This window comes from Panthera leo, chromosome C1 (assembly GCF_018350215.1).
Source record: "Panthera leo isolate Ple1 chromosome C1, P.leo_Ple1_pat1.1, whole genome shotgun sequence".
Lineage (NCBI taxonomy): Eukaryota > Metazoa > Chordata > Mammalia > Carnivora > Felidae > Panthera > Panthera leo.
In genome coordinates this window covers 8,853,429-8,867,934 of record NC_056686.1, presented here as the reverse complement: position 1 = coordinate 8,867,934, position 14,506 = coordinate 8,853,429, and the positions used below count along the sequence as shown (strand labels likewise).

Below are 14,506 nucleotides of genomic sequence, written 5' to 3'. Positions count from 1 at the left end.
GCTCAATCAGTGTTTACGGAGTGCTGATGAAGACCTTGCCCTGCCTGGAAAGGGCTGCACAGGGGAGAAAAGGTACTTGGGGCACAGATGGCTGGGACCCCTCCCCCACAACACACACACCAGGTGAGAGCTGGAAATAGGTCAGGGGTTCCGAAAGGCGGCCTGCAAAAGTTGGCCCGGAAGCTGGGCAGGGATCAGAGAGTAAGGGCCAGGGAGGGCTTCAGAACAACCTAGAATCCAGAAAGCCCTGAGATTCCTGGTGAGGAAAAAGGCCCCCAACACTGGCCGGTCTGTCAGTCAGCAGTCCCCCCGCTGCACAGCCCCACCCACCACGCACTCCACACAGCACCAACAGGCCCACCTCGATGGATCCACACGCCCGCCCTCCGAAGTCCCACTGTTCCTTTTACAGGTGAGGAAACGGAGACACAGGAATTAAGAAACTCACCCGAGGCCATGTAGCTGGTAAGTGGTAGACCCAGGATCCCAGCCCCATCAGCCTGCCCTGCAGACCACTATGCCCCTTGCTGCCAGCAGGAGAGGGGAGAAAGGAAGGCGTAGGGAGGCTAGGAAGGAGGGGAAGGCGTTCAGGAACGCCTCTCCGAGAGGCACCGTGGAGGAAAGAACGAAAGACGAGGTGGATCGTAAAGCTTCCTGCCAGCCCTCTGGGAGGACCGTGAGGCACAGGCCGTGCAGTCCCCACCCGCATCACATTCCTGTTACAGATGAGGCTGCGGACAGAGGGAGCCCCAAACCCAGGGCCCAGAGCTGCTGTGTCCGTGCGGCCCGAGCAGCCCCTCTGGACACGTGGACACTTACCCACAGGCTCCAGCGTGGGCCGGAAGGTCTGGGCAGGGTAGCACAGGTGGAGCTCTGAAAGGACAGCAGAGTTGGCTGGAGGTGCCAGCCTCAGGGAGCCTCAGGGGGCAGGGCAGGGCCCCAGCCAGACTAGTGCAGGGCGCCTGGCCCTTTCCAAGGCCCCCAGGACACATCTACTCACTCTGCCGAATCCACTTCCTGCAGGCCCTCCAGTGGCACAGGAGGAAGGAGATGGACACCAAGACCACCACCAGGATCATGACCATCCAGAAGAGCACAGGTCCTGGAACACAGAGGCGGCCCTGCACTCTCCGCCCTGATGCGGGGAGCAGGGGGGGCTGAGGTCTCCACCATCGCGGTGTGCCAGGGGCCCTGCTGCAACCACACGGGACGGCCCTCACGAGCCCAGACTATGTTCTCCTTCTCCTGGGACACATGCCATGGAGGCTGGCAGGACCAGGTCCTTCCCTGAGAGGGGACTGAAACCCAGACCCTATATCTCCCTGGCACCAGGCCCTTATCGACCTGCCCTCCCTCACCTGGCTCTAGGGAGCCCATCGGGGGAGTTGAATAGTTGACAGAAGAGCAAACCATTTTTAGACAGTGAGAAATTGAGGAGTCACAGAGCCAGAGTGAAGGAACTGAGGTCCAAAAGGTTACGGTCTAGGGGCGCCTGGGTGGCTTAGTCAGTTGAGCATCTGACTTTGGCTTAGGTCATGGTCTCATGGTTCGTGGGAGTGAGCCCCGCATCAGGCTGTCTGCTGTCAGCACAGAGCCTGCTTCGGATCTTCTGCCCAACTCTCTCTGCCCCTCCCCTGCTTGTAGGCTCGCACTCCCTTTCTCTCCCTCTCTCTCTCAAAAATAAACATTTAAAAACAACAACAACAACAACAAAGAAGTCACAGTCTCAGTGGCCGTGGAGGAGGGCACATGCCATGTGCGTCCCCCGACAGCCTGTGGCACTTCCGGTGTGGCCAGAGTCAGGGCGGGGGCGGGCAGAGTAGCGAGGCGGGTGACATGGGGAGTCTGGGAGGACTCCCAGCTACCCTCCAGATGGGAAGCTCCATGAGAACATAAACATGCTCAGCAAGCGTTCCCTGAATATCACGTAGGCACCGCTACCATCTCCATTTTTACAAACGAGGGAAACTGAGGCTTGTGAAGATTAAGTAACTCCCTTAAATGGCAAAGGGTAACAGCAGAATCACGGCTTGGGCCAGGCCAGGGTGGCTCCAGCGCCTACACGCTTAACCGCTAGCTAAGTATATACTTTTTTACAACTTAGTACTTAAAATACTCCTTTTATCCTTTGTCCCTTATGAAGATCGCATACCTAGTTACTGATTTTTAAGTCCAGTTTCAGATGTTAAAAAGTAGCATGCGCCATATGTGTGCTTTTCAAACTTTAATGTGTATAGGGATCTCCGGGGGCCATGTTCAAATGCAGAGTCTGGGTCAGTGGGGCTGGGGTGGAGCCCACAATTTGCTCTTCTAACAAGCTGCTGAAACTGCAAGTCCAGGACGGGCGCTTTGAGGACGGCTGGCTGGAGAACTGCCGCCCCCTAGTGTTTGGCACGAGAACTGCAAGCCCTAAATTGAAGCGCGCTTGGAATGTCTGTCTAGAAGGAGCCCTGTCCGTCCGTACTGGACTAGCTGCATGTATTCCAATGCTTGCTGCCCTGCGTGCCACACGGCGTTACAATTTTACAGGTGAGAAAACCGAGGTTCAAAGGAATTAAGCAACTAGTCAAGATCATATATCCATTCAACCAAATACGTTTAATCGTCTCTCGTGTTTCTTCTTCTTTTTAATAAATAAGTTTTATTTAAGTGAACCAACTCTGCATCCAACGTGGGGCTCCAACTCATGACCCTGAGATCAAGAGTTGTATGCTCTACCAACTGAGCTAACCAGGTACAAACATTTTCTGAGTAGCAATTACAGGCCATGGGGATGAAGCTGTGAACACAGTCCCTGCTCACAAGAACTGAGGAACGAGCGCTAGCTAGTGACCGAGCCGCAGGCCCAGCTCAAGAAGCCAGAAACCTGGGGTCCACCTTGGGCTCCCCCACCCAATGGATGCTGCTGCCCAGGAAGAAACCTCCCTCCTCCTGGCCTCCTGGGAGGCAGACCCTCCTTTCTGGGGGGTGATCATTACCTGAAACCAGAATGGGCTTTCCCGTGGAGGAGAAAGAGATAGGGGAGCTCGTTGATGTGAAGGTGTCTCCCCAGGTGTGGGTGTTGCCCCCTCCATGCTCCTTACTGCCTTGGGGGTCTGCTGCGGAGACCGGAGAGGCCGTGGCGCTGCCAGGAGAGAAGCCAGAGGTGAGACTGACGATTGAGACGGAAAAAGGGAAGTGTGTACACAGGAGCCATTCCCAGCCACCCCAGGACAGAAATGGGCACACATCCTCCAAGATGACTTGTGAGCTCAGCACAGAGATCCAGCCCAGGCCCCACCTCCAACCCCAGCCCAACTTCCCCCAAAAGGGACCAGGGAGTCACCTGGTGGGCGCCTTGCTGTCCTCTGGGTTGGTGCTGCACTCGGGGTGGGCTTCTAGGGGAGGCGGCGGCTCATGGGTGGCATCCCTCTCAGCTGTACCTGCAGGGAGTGGTCGTAGAATCGGTGTCAAGGAGCCTTACCCAGCAGGACTGGTAACTTCCAGGGAAGCGACACGGTGAGGCCAGAACGACACTGCAGCCGGGCAGACCCAGGTTAGTGTTCTGGCCCTGTCTCCTTCCTTCTCTCCCTCCTTCCTTCCCTCCATGCAACAACTCTTACTGAGCACCTACTGTGTACCAGGGACCGTGTTGCAGCCTGGGACATAGCAGTGCACAAAACGGATCCCTACCGTCAGGGGCTCGCAGGCTGGTGGGGCTCACAGACACGATGCAGGTGTCACACGAAGGCACATGGGCTCCCTTTAATGGGAGACTCAACCTCATCTGACCAGGAAGGCTTCCCTCGGGAGGCTGTTGCTGGGATGTGTGTATGGATAGGGCCATCTAAGCAGAGGAAATTGCAAGTGGGGTGGCTCATAGGTGGGGGAAGGAAGAGAGCGAGCGCATGGGGGAGGCTGGTGTGCAGCCGCATTAAAACGTGTACACGACTGTCTGTTGTACATGATCATTCATAGCTGTGTTCTTCATCATAGCCAGAAGAGTGGACACAACCCAAATGCCCATCAACTGGTAAACGGGTAAATAAAATGTATATCAGTACCACAATATTGTGTGGACATAAGAGGAACAAAAGCACTAATACATGTGACAGCCTGAATGAACCCCAAAAGTATTAGTATGAGTGAAAGAACCCCGATAGAGAACACATATTCTCGAAATGTCTAGATAAGGCTTATCTAGAGGGACAGAGAGTAGATCAGTGCTTGTCCAAGCTGGGGAGGGACATGGGGATTGACCACTAAAGGCGTGAGGTCTCTTAGATCGTGGTGATGGTTTTGCAACTTCGTAAATTTCTTTACGATCATTGAATTATACTCACCTAAAACCAGCAGATCTTGTGGTATGTAAAGTATACTGCAATAAAGCTGTTCTTAAAAAGTGGGGCTTTTTCAGGGCGCCTGGGGTTCAGTCGGTTAAGCATCCGACTCTTGATTTCAGCTCAGGTCATAATCTCACAGTTTGTGAGTTGGAGCCCCTGGTTGGGCTATGTGCTGACAGCACGGAGCCTGCCTGGGATTCTCTCTCTCTCTCTCTCTCTCTCTCTCTCTCTCTCTCTGCCCCTCCCCCACTCTCTAGCTTTCTCTCTCTCAATAAATCAATAAATTTTTAAAAAATTGTGTCTTTCTCCCCAAAGCAACGATTTAATTAGTGATATAGGATGGGATCCGTGTGCTAGGTTGAATCAAGGGTCCACTCCTCGGGTGGAGGAGGGGTCTGTGTTTCTGCCTCACCAACGCCATGCGACTCTGACAGTCAGGGGAGCAGGACGGAAGTAAGAGAGTGCCTGTTTCCAGCCTGGGCATTTCTGCACTTCCACCGCTGCCATAAGGAGATGGTGCTCTGGGCAGGGAGGGGCCCCCGCTGGTCCCAGAAGTATGAGAAATGCTGGAAGCAAACCCACACCAAACCAATAAGCCCAGGCAAGTCAGCAGAGTGCCCAGCTGACCCACGGAGGAGCAGGAGCTGAACACTGAAACGTCAATGTTGTTTGTCAGCCGCTATTCCTGCAGCTAGAGCTGGCTGAGACGGTCTGGTCCGTGTCTCAAAAGATCAAAGTGAAAAGGCTGCTCCTTATCTCCAGCCAACTGTGGTCACATAGGAAGGTGGCTTGGTGGCTCTAGGTCTTCTGACTTTACTTAAAAGAGAAACCTGGGGGCGCCTGGGGGGGCTCAGTCGGTTAAGCATCTGACTCTTGATTTCAGCTCAGATCACGATCTCACAGTTTGTGAGTCCGAGCCCCATGTCAGGCTCTGCACTGACAGTGAGGAGCCTGCTTGGGATTCTCTCCCTCTCTCTCTGTCCCTCCCCTGCTTACCTTCGCTCACTCTTTTATATAAATAACGGATAAATACATATAAATGAATAAATTTAAATACTATCCCCTGATATTTAAATGTAGCCTCAATTTTTAAAGTCTTTCTTTTGAAATCAACTTCATTAAGGTATAATTTATATAGAAGAAAATGACCTCTAAGTGTACAGTTTGATGAGTTTTGAAGAACGTATACATCCATGTAACTCTAACTCCATTTAAGATCTACAACATTCCCATTGTTCCAGAAAGTGCCCTAGTGCCTTTCTGCCATAAATCCTCCCCTCACATTCAGGCAACCACTGGTCTGCTTTATGTCACTGTAGATTGGTTTGCCTGTTCTAGAATTGCACAGGATGGAATCAGGCAGTATGTACTTTCTGGCGTCTGGCTTCTTTCACTCAGCATAATATTTCTGAGATTCATTAATGTTGCACAGAGCAACATGTTCCATGGAACAATGTTCCATTGTAGAGATGTACCACCATTTACCTACTCATTCACCAGCTGATGGACATTTGGGTTGTTTCCAGTTTGAAGCTATTATAAATAAGGTAGCTCTGAATGTTCTCGTACAAGTCTTTGTGAGGACATAGAATTTCATTCCTGTTGAGTACCTTGGAGGGGGAAGGTTGTGTCACTTTGCTGACTAGACAGAATGTCTTTAAGGACCATTCAGAGATGATCTCCTCTGATCTGACCCAGCCACCTCTTTTTTACAGATGGAGAGAATCATAGAGCCAGAGCTAGACCCAGAAGGCAGGGCTCCTTAGTCCCAGCCCAGAGCACACCTTCTGCCTTGGGAATGAGCACTTTCTTACAAGTTTATAATTAACTGCTTTTGTAGGGCTAAAAAAACTGGCCCACATTTGAAGCTGATCACTATCCCTCTTTACCCCCATGTTCCTGGTGACAGCATCCCTCCTCTGATGGGGTACAAAGCAAATCCCCAACCAAATTCATTTCCCTTCTAAAAAGCTCTCGTGATGCCTCTCAGATTTTTCCTGAAATACCTTGAAGAGAAAGTGAAGCAAGGATTAATTTCCTTTTTGGATTAGTAGGGTCCTGAGGAACTCTCCTCTTTTGGCAGTCTCCAAATAGATGCTATGTCTTTCCACATGGCCACCAGACTATTACCTGAATTAGCTGAAGCCTGGAGGCTTTAGCCTATGAGGAACATGATGCAATTTGTTATTATAATTTCTATTTATTTGTAAATCAGTATTTGAATTACATTTAAGACGTCATTGGTTTCAACAAGAGTTGACTTTGAGAGGATTGGAGAAGTTCTTGTGTTCAAATATACCACTTACGGATACACGCAGGTAGCACCATGAGCAGAGAGCCCTCTGGCGTCTCTCTAAGGCAGCCTCAGTCTGAGCTCCCACTGGAATACATGCTGGAATCCAGCAACAGAACTTCTCTAAGTGGAGAAGATGGACCCAGTGGTCTTTGGATGTTTCCCAACCTCTCTATGTGTACCATACCTTCCTCCTTCCTCCTGGGTTAGTGACCCTCCCCTTTTCTTCCTTCTTTCAATCTGGAGGTAAACAGAAGGTATTGTTTAGCCACTACTTTGTCTGTGTTCTCTGGTAAGGGCCCACTGAAAGAGAGAAAAAAAAAAAAAAAAGAACCTACCTACTCTTTGTCCCAATTTAGAACTAAAAAGGATATTATTTACCAGATTGAAATATTTCTTTTTAAATCCAAACACCTGATCCTTGGGCCATTTGAAGGAGAATGGTCTTAGCATCAAGATAAAATGGATTATCTTTTTGTATATCCAACAAGCGCTTTAAGTCAGATGAAATTTTCATCTTCATATTCGGAGTGTAAATTTCTTGTCAGCTTTCTATTTTCCCTGGAGTTTTAAATTGCCTTTCTTTTTCTTGTTGATAAAAGAATAATGTGCCTTCACCATATCAAGTTTTTCAAAGGTACTACGCATAAAGTTCACTGCAATTCTTTCTTTCATTCCTGCAGACAAGACAATTCACTGGAGCCCTCTTTCATTTTCCCCCTCTTATCTGGTTCAATTGGTCTGCAACACAGCTATCATTCTGGGACTTCCCTTTCTTGCTCCCCTGGGACAGAGTCACTGTTTTCTAGATTCATGGATTTTTGTTTCTTGTCCCTCATTTAGCTGGATTACGTCTTCAAGTAACTTTCTAAAAGAGGACACGAGGGAAAAATCTTTCTACCCTTTTATGTCTGAAATGTTTTTGTTCTGCTCTCAAACTTAATTGTATCTTAACTGAAAATTTTAGGTTCAGAACTAAGAAGGAGCTGATGTGGTCTGGTGGAGAGTACTCTGGGCTAAAACTCAGGATCCTTGTGTTCCAGCTCTAGCTCTGGCCCTATGATTCTCTGTAAAACTAGGGATTCTCCGTAAAGCCATCTGTAAAACTAGGTTGTGAGATCAGATCACAGGTGGTGGCAGGTTCTGAATTGACCCTTAAAGACATTCTGTATGGCCAGCACAGTGACCCAGTCATCCCTCTCCTGGGTATTTACTCATGAGAGACAAAAATACATATTCACACAGAGTTGTACAAGAATGTTTGTAACTGCTGTATTCATAATAGCTCCAAACTGGAGGGTTGCCTGGGTGGCTCAGTTGGTTAAGCATCTGACTCTTGATCTTGGTTCAGGTCATGATCTCATGTTTTGTGGGTTCTAGCCCCACGTCAGGCTCTGTGCCTACAGCCTGCTTGGGATTTTCTCTCTGCACCCTTCCCTCCTTCTCTCTCTCTCTCTCTCTCTCTCTCTCTCTCCCAAAAATAAATAAATAAAATTTAAAAAATAGCTCCAAACTGGAAATAATCCAAATGTCTGTCAACTAGTGAATGAATAAATAAATACATCTATTATGTCTAGGTGTGGGTAATCTTCATTCATCCTGCTTTGCTCTTGGTAAGTCCTTTCAGTCTGAAACCTTGTATTTTTCAGGTCAAGTATGCAAGGAAAGTTGGGGCACCGCTGTGGGTACAAGGCCCGGAGCACACAGTGACCAAGTCAAGAGGGCCATGAGAAATGGGAATGCAGAAGACCTAAGACTTGGGGTTGGGAGTGCACCGAGGGAATTATGGCACTTCTGCTGACATGAGGCCTGGGATGTACCAGTGTCCCCACTGGAAGGGCCATGCCAAGGTGGTCACCAGACCTAGGCTGGGGCTATGAGGTTGCAAGGGACTGTCGACTCTGGGAGTATGACTGGAACCAGATGACCCCACCCATGCGCCCTGCTGAGAGAGTGTGCAGCAAGAGCAAGAAAAAGTAAATGCAGCCAAGAAAAGCCTCCTTCTTCCTGCAGTGGCTCCCCAGCACCCTCTACGGGCAAAGCTTAACATCATGTTCACAAGGAGAAATGCGCAAAGAGTCCAGCCTTCTACTGCACAGCAGGAGCTGAGGGTGCAATGAGAGTTGAGAGGCCACCATTGGTAACAGGCACACTTTCTAAAAGCCTTTTTTTTGGTCCTCTATTTTCTTACTATTTCTTTTTCATTGCGTTCTGTTCTCGCTTTATGGATGTAACAACTTGAATTTTTCTGTGGACACTAGTTTACTTATTTATTTATATTAAGTTTATTTCTTTTGAGAGAGTGAGTTGGGGAGGGGCAGAGAGAGAGAGAGAGAGCGAGAGAAGGAAAGAGAGAGAATCCCAAGCAGGCTCCATGCTGTCAGCACAGAGCCTGACGCAGGGCTCTATCCCATGAACCTCTGGATCATGACCTGAGCAGAGATCAAGAGACACTCAACCGACTGAGCCACCCAGGCGCCCCCTGTGGACACTAATTTAAATTTTTATTTATTTATTTTTTTTTAATTAATTTTTTTTTTTTAACGTTTATTTATTTTTGAGACAGAGAGAGACAGAGCACGAACGGGGGAGGGTCAGAGAGAGAGGGAGACACAGAATCTGAAACAGGCTCCAGGCTCTGAGCAGTCAGCACAGAGCCCGACGCGGGGCTCGAACTCACATACCGCGAGATCGTGACCTGAGCTGAAGTCGGACGCTTAACCGACTGAGCCACCCAGGCACCCCAAATTTAAATTTTTAAACTTCTATTGCTATTCCTGAAGCAATTCCTATCACTCCATCCATAGTAAATGTTTCTGTCAATGTATCTTGCTATTCTCTTTCATGCTGCTGGTTTTCCTTACCAGTCTGGATATCTTTACTGCTCACTCATATTTACTTAAAAAGAACTACACTGAGGGGCTCCTGGGTGGCTCAGTTGGTTGAGCTTCTAACTTCAGCTCAGGTCATGATCTCGCAGTTCTTGAGTTGGAGCCCCGCGTCGGGCTCTGTGCTGACAGCTCAGGGCCTGGGGCCTGCTTTAGAGCCTGTGTCTCCCTCTCTCTGCCCCTCCCCCACTTGTGCTCTGTCTCTCGCCCTCTGCCTCTGAAAAATAAATTTAAAAAATAATAATAAATAATAATCATAAAAAGAACAATGCTGAATATTCCAGCATGTCCTTTTCAAAGTGGGTCTCTTCCCTGAGTAGGAGATCCACCCAGGAACTCTGGGCCCATGGGGGGAGTGCAGGCTGGCAGTTTTCACTCCAGGGTGACTCGGCAGGGGTAGCCTATTGACAGGGCGTACTCCCAAATACACAACCAAAGAGGGCTTTACAGCAGGGTGGCAGTACCCCACCAGCAGCCCTATGTTTCCCTAGATACTCCTTCAGTATCTTTAGCCAAAAAGTTGACAATTTTCACCAGAGGATGAAAACTCAGGTACCGTCTGTTCAGACTGGTCAGTGTCCGTGGCAGGCCACTGTTACAAGCTTTAATTTTTATTTTCAAGATGAAGTTGCAACCCTCTGTACCTCTCGATTCTCCATCTCACTCGCATCTCATCCTTCCTTTTACTTGCCTGCTCTGAGCGCAGAGCTTCTGTGGGGTCTTCAGAGCAAGTTACCTCTCACATTTCCTGCAGCACTGAATCCTGGGGTGAGCTTTCCTCCCCCTGGTTTCATCCATCACCACCCTTCCCTCTGTTTTCTACCTTCTAGAAATTTGCTGAGATCTCATGTACTGATTAACCGTGTTTTGGGTTTTTTCCATCAAGAAGTTATAATTTTCTGGCAAATGTCTACCATCTTTTATTTTTCCTTTTCTCTTTTTTCTTTCTTCTTCTTTTTTTTTTTTTTTTTTAAGTAAGCTCTACACCGAACCTGGGGCTTGAACCCACAACCCTGAGATCATGAGCACCATGCTCTACTGAACGAGACAGCCCAGGCGCCCCAAACGTCTACCACCTGAGTTGGAACCATCTTCAAAAATTTCATTTATCTGTCTTGAGTCATGAAACAGCCTTTTAAAAACGAGTCAAAATTTTACAAACCCAACACCTTCAGAAGGAAGAATTTTAAAACATATTATCAGAATCTCTTACCAAAATGCCAAACCTAGACTTTTTCTTAAGTTTATTTATGTTTTGAAGTGCCTGGGCGGCTCAGTCGGTCAAGCATCCGACTCCTAGTTTCTGCTCAGGTTATGATCTCACAGTTCACGAGATTAAATCGAGCCTTGCGTTGGGCCCTGAGCTGACAGTACAGAGTCTGCTTGGGATTCTCTCTCTCCCTCTCTCCCTCTCTTCCACCCCCCCCCCCAAATACATAAACATTTTTTAAAGTTGATTTATTTATCTTTTAGTAATCTCTACACCCAACTCAGGGCCTGAACTCACAACCCCGAGATCAAGAGTCACATACTCTTCCAACTCAGCCAGCCAGGTGCCCCCAAATCCAGATTTTACTCCACTTACTGGATCTAGCTATTAAAAGAAAAACCAAAGCCCAAACCTGACCTAGTTAACAGCTAGGGTTGAAGGTCATTTGCCCAGCTGGGGGTAGGGAAAAGTACAGCTATAGGGGCACAGACCTCAGCCCCTTGGCTGGGGGTACAGACTGCTTACCTTGGGGTTTGGTGGCCATGCCTGGTGGGCAGACGGGGCGGGTGACACAGTGGGCACAGGAGTTGGTGACTGGTGTGACACAGAACATGCCAGGTCGACATTCGCAGACACGAGAGGAGTTCCAGGTACAGGGTGTCTTCTCCACCAGGTCATCTAAGGGATACAGAAGGGTCACGGGGAAGGATCTGGGATGGCAAGGGCAGGGGCTCCAGAGAACCCAGGAGGGCAGAGAATTCCTTTGTCCAGAAGCAAATGCTCATATGACTCTTCCATTGAGCGGATCTCTTGGCATGCTCAAAATAGTTACGCTAAGTGAAAGAAGGCAGGAAAAAGGAGTACATACTATGTGATTATGTTTATGAAAAATGCTAGAAAATGCAAACTCTTCCACAGTAACAGAAAGCAGAATGGTGACCTGGGAATGGATGTGGGGTGAACAGTGGTGGGAGGGATGATAACAAGCACAAGGAAACTTTCTGGGGGGATGGAGAGTTCATTTACCTCGACTGTAGTGATGGTTTCACCACTGCATGCATATGTCAAAACGTATCAAATGGCACACTTTAGACATCGCATTGCATTGCCTGTCAATCATACCTCAATAGAGCTGTTAAAAGAAAATAATCTAGAGGACAGGGTGAGTGGGCGTGCACATAGGTGGACCCACACTGGCCACGCCTTGATCATTCTTTAAACCTGGGGAATATTCCATAATCGTTCCTGACTCTTTCTGCTTCTCAACTGGTCTGACATTTTCAATGACAGAAAGGGGTTTTCCCCCAAAATTAAAATATTAGAGGTTTTGTGAACAGAAAACATATAATAATGCATTTACATATGTTCAGAAACAGTTTGTGTGCTCTACATGGGTGAAAATAGAATTATGGCGTTATTAGATTAGACAAATATGACTTGGTCATTAAGGGCTTTTCTCAGTCAGCAGGATACTGAAAAGACCTCTAATGATAAAGGACCTCACACTTTCTCCCTGAAACCTCCAGAGAGAGTGGGAAGCAGAGAGGCTCTGGAGAATTTGTGTGGAGGGCAAGAGTGAGCTCAGCAGTGAGAGAGGTGAGACAGGACAGTAATAGCTATTATCATGATTATAGCTATTGATACCTTTGAGTGCCTGTGAAGCAGCATTAATACAATCGAGGTTAGGGGGGAAGTACTCTTAGCACTCTGCTCAGATTAACCTGGTTTAACCTATTTAATTCCTGCAACAGCTCTCTGGGAGAGTACTATTATTATACCCATTTTACAGATGAGGAAACTGAGGCACAAGAAATTAAGAAACGTGCTTGTGTTAAAGAGTGGAAAGGGGTGGAGCCAAGATTTGAACCCAGCCACTTGAGCTCCAGAGTCTGTGCTCTTAGCCCCTGCATTGCACCCACTGCTTTGCAGGGCTTCATCCTTAGAGCTAAAGGAATTCTCAGACCCACAGCCACCTCCTGCTTCTCTATGTGACACGGTGGCTATGACCGGTTACATTTGTCCAAAATGGCCAGAGCAATATTTTGGCCCCATCTGCTCGTCTACGCCTCTGCCACTTAGCCATCAAGAAGCTTGATTTCTTTTCCTTCCAATGACTCAGTGTGATTTGTGACTGCCTCAACAGGTAGAAACCGGCAGAAGTTACGACGTGTGATTTCTGAGGTAACGTCAACAAAAGGGATATGGCTTGTGCCCACCCCTCCCCCTCCCTTGGAGTCCAGCCACCAGGGCTTGAGGAAGCCCAAAGTCAGCCATATACAGGCCAACACAGAGAGCATCGAGGCCCCAGCCTGCGGTTGGCATCAAACCCGGACCCATGAATGAAAATGCTTCCAGATGATTCCAACCTCCAGCCTTCACACTTTCCAATGGAAACCCCAGACCTCGTGTAGCGAAGGACAGCTGTCCCCAGAGTGCCCTGTCTGAATTCTGACCCACAGAATTCACGAGTACAAAGAATGGTTTGTTTATTACCACAAGCTTTGACAAAACTTGCTATGTGGCCTCATAACTAGAACAGTGGCCCCTGGTGACCACAAACAGTGTTCTTTCCTCTTCAGGCCTCCCTGGACTTCAGGCTGCGTTGTTGTGTGAAAGAAACTTTGGACAAGGAGACATAATCACACATTCCTCGGGTCCTGGGCAGCTTCCCCTGCCCTCTGTGGCCCTCACAGACGTCATGGGGCAGCTGGTATTGCCGTAAGTGAGCTGACCGTCTACACAGCAGGCACCCAGCAAGTGCCCGTCCAGAGCATGTGCTAAGGGACTGCGCAAGGAATGACCACAACTGAGAACCTCAAAGTTCAAACTCTAGCTCTGGCTCTCACAAGGATGTGTGGCCTTTGTAACGCCTCAGTTCCCAAAGCCTCAGTTTTCTCTTCTGTAAAACGGGGATATTTGTAATCCATGCACCATAAGGTAGCTACCAAAAATAATGAGACAAGTTTAGAACAGGTAAGTTATGACAAATGCTTCCTTGCAGGAGTGAGCAAATGGAAGCTCTCTGAAAAGGGATCACTGCCATTAAAACCCTATAATCACAACTGGACTCAGAAAATCTAACTGCTCAAAAATGCTAGAATGGTGAGCTAGGCTCCTGAGGACTCACCAGTCCCAGAACAAACTCAAGGTTTTCCATCCCAGATTCTCGGCCAAGACCCCCTGCACCCAGAGGGAGCCCCAGGAGGGGAGAACACAGCCCTTACCTCGAGCACAGCTCACACAGGCCGTGCAGCGGCCGTCCCTGTCCAGGTAGTAGTCGGGCTCACACTGCTTCCTACAGTCAGGTGACCCCTGGGGACACGGCGGCTGCGGGGTCAGCCCTGGGGAAAGAAGCAGACAAGCTCCAGGCCAGGCCGCCAAGGCAGAGGCCCCATTCACCACCACCTCTTCACCCAGTCGCCACCACCAGCTCCAAGGCTGGCGCCCAGACTCCTCACGTGTCAGATCAATCTGCAGAGGGAGTCCTGAAGCCCAGAGAGGGAAGGAATGTGTCTACAGCCACACAGGAAAAGAGCACTGACTCCCTCTGAACTGCCCCTCTGCTTCCAGGCCCTTCCCTCTGCGATCCGTCATGGCCACTACGCCAGAGCCCTCTCCCCAGCCCCACCATGTCACCACCCTCCTCAAAACCCTGGAGCCACTTCCCTCTGAGATCAGCCACGAGGCAAGGATGCCGACTACCACAGCTTCCGCTCAGTGTGGCCCTGGGGTCCCAGGCGAGGCAGTAAGGCAAGGCAAGGCAAGGAGAGAAAAGAAGTGAGGCCAGGAGAGG

At 49.0% G+C, this 14,506-nt stretch overlaps 1 protein-coding gene across 2 annotated transcripts in view; it reads right to left on the bottom strand.

Annotated features, from left to right (window-relative positions):
• Nucleotides 1-14,506, bottom strand: part of TNFRSF8 (TNF receptor superfamily member 8) — a 77,116-nt gene that overhangs the window by 14,250 nt on the left and 48,360 nt on the right. For both annotated transcript variants that reach the window (XM_042951840.1, XM_042951841.1), the window contains exons 11-16: nt 13,938-14,054; nt 11,239-11,391; nt 3,326-3,422; nt 2,979-3,124; nt 1,001-1,102; nt 820-873 (exon numbers count right to left, since the gene is read on the bottom strand). In XM_042951840.1, the coding sequence (XP_042807774.1) occupies nt 820-873; nt 1,001-1,102; nt 2,979-3,124; nt 3,326-3,422; nt 11,239-11,391; nt 13,938-14,054 (669 nt within the window). The remainder of the gene's footprint in view (nt 1-819; nt 874-1,000; nt 1,103-2,978; nt 3,125-3,325; nt 3,423-11,238; nt 11,392-13,937; nt 14,055-14,506) is intronic.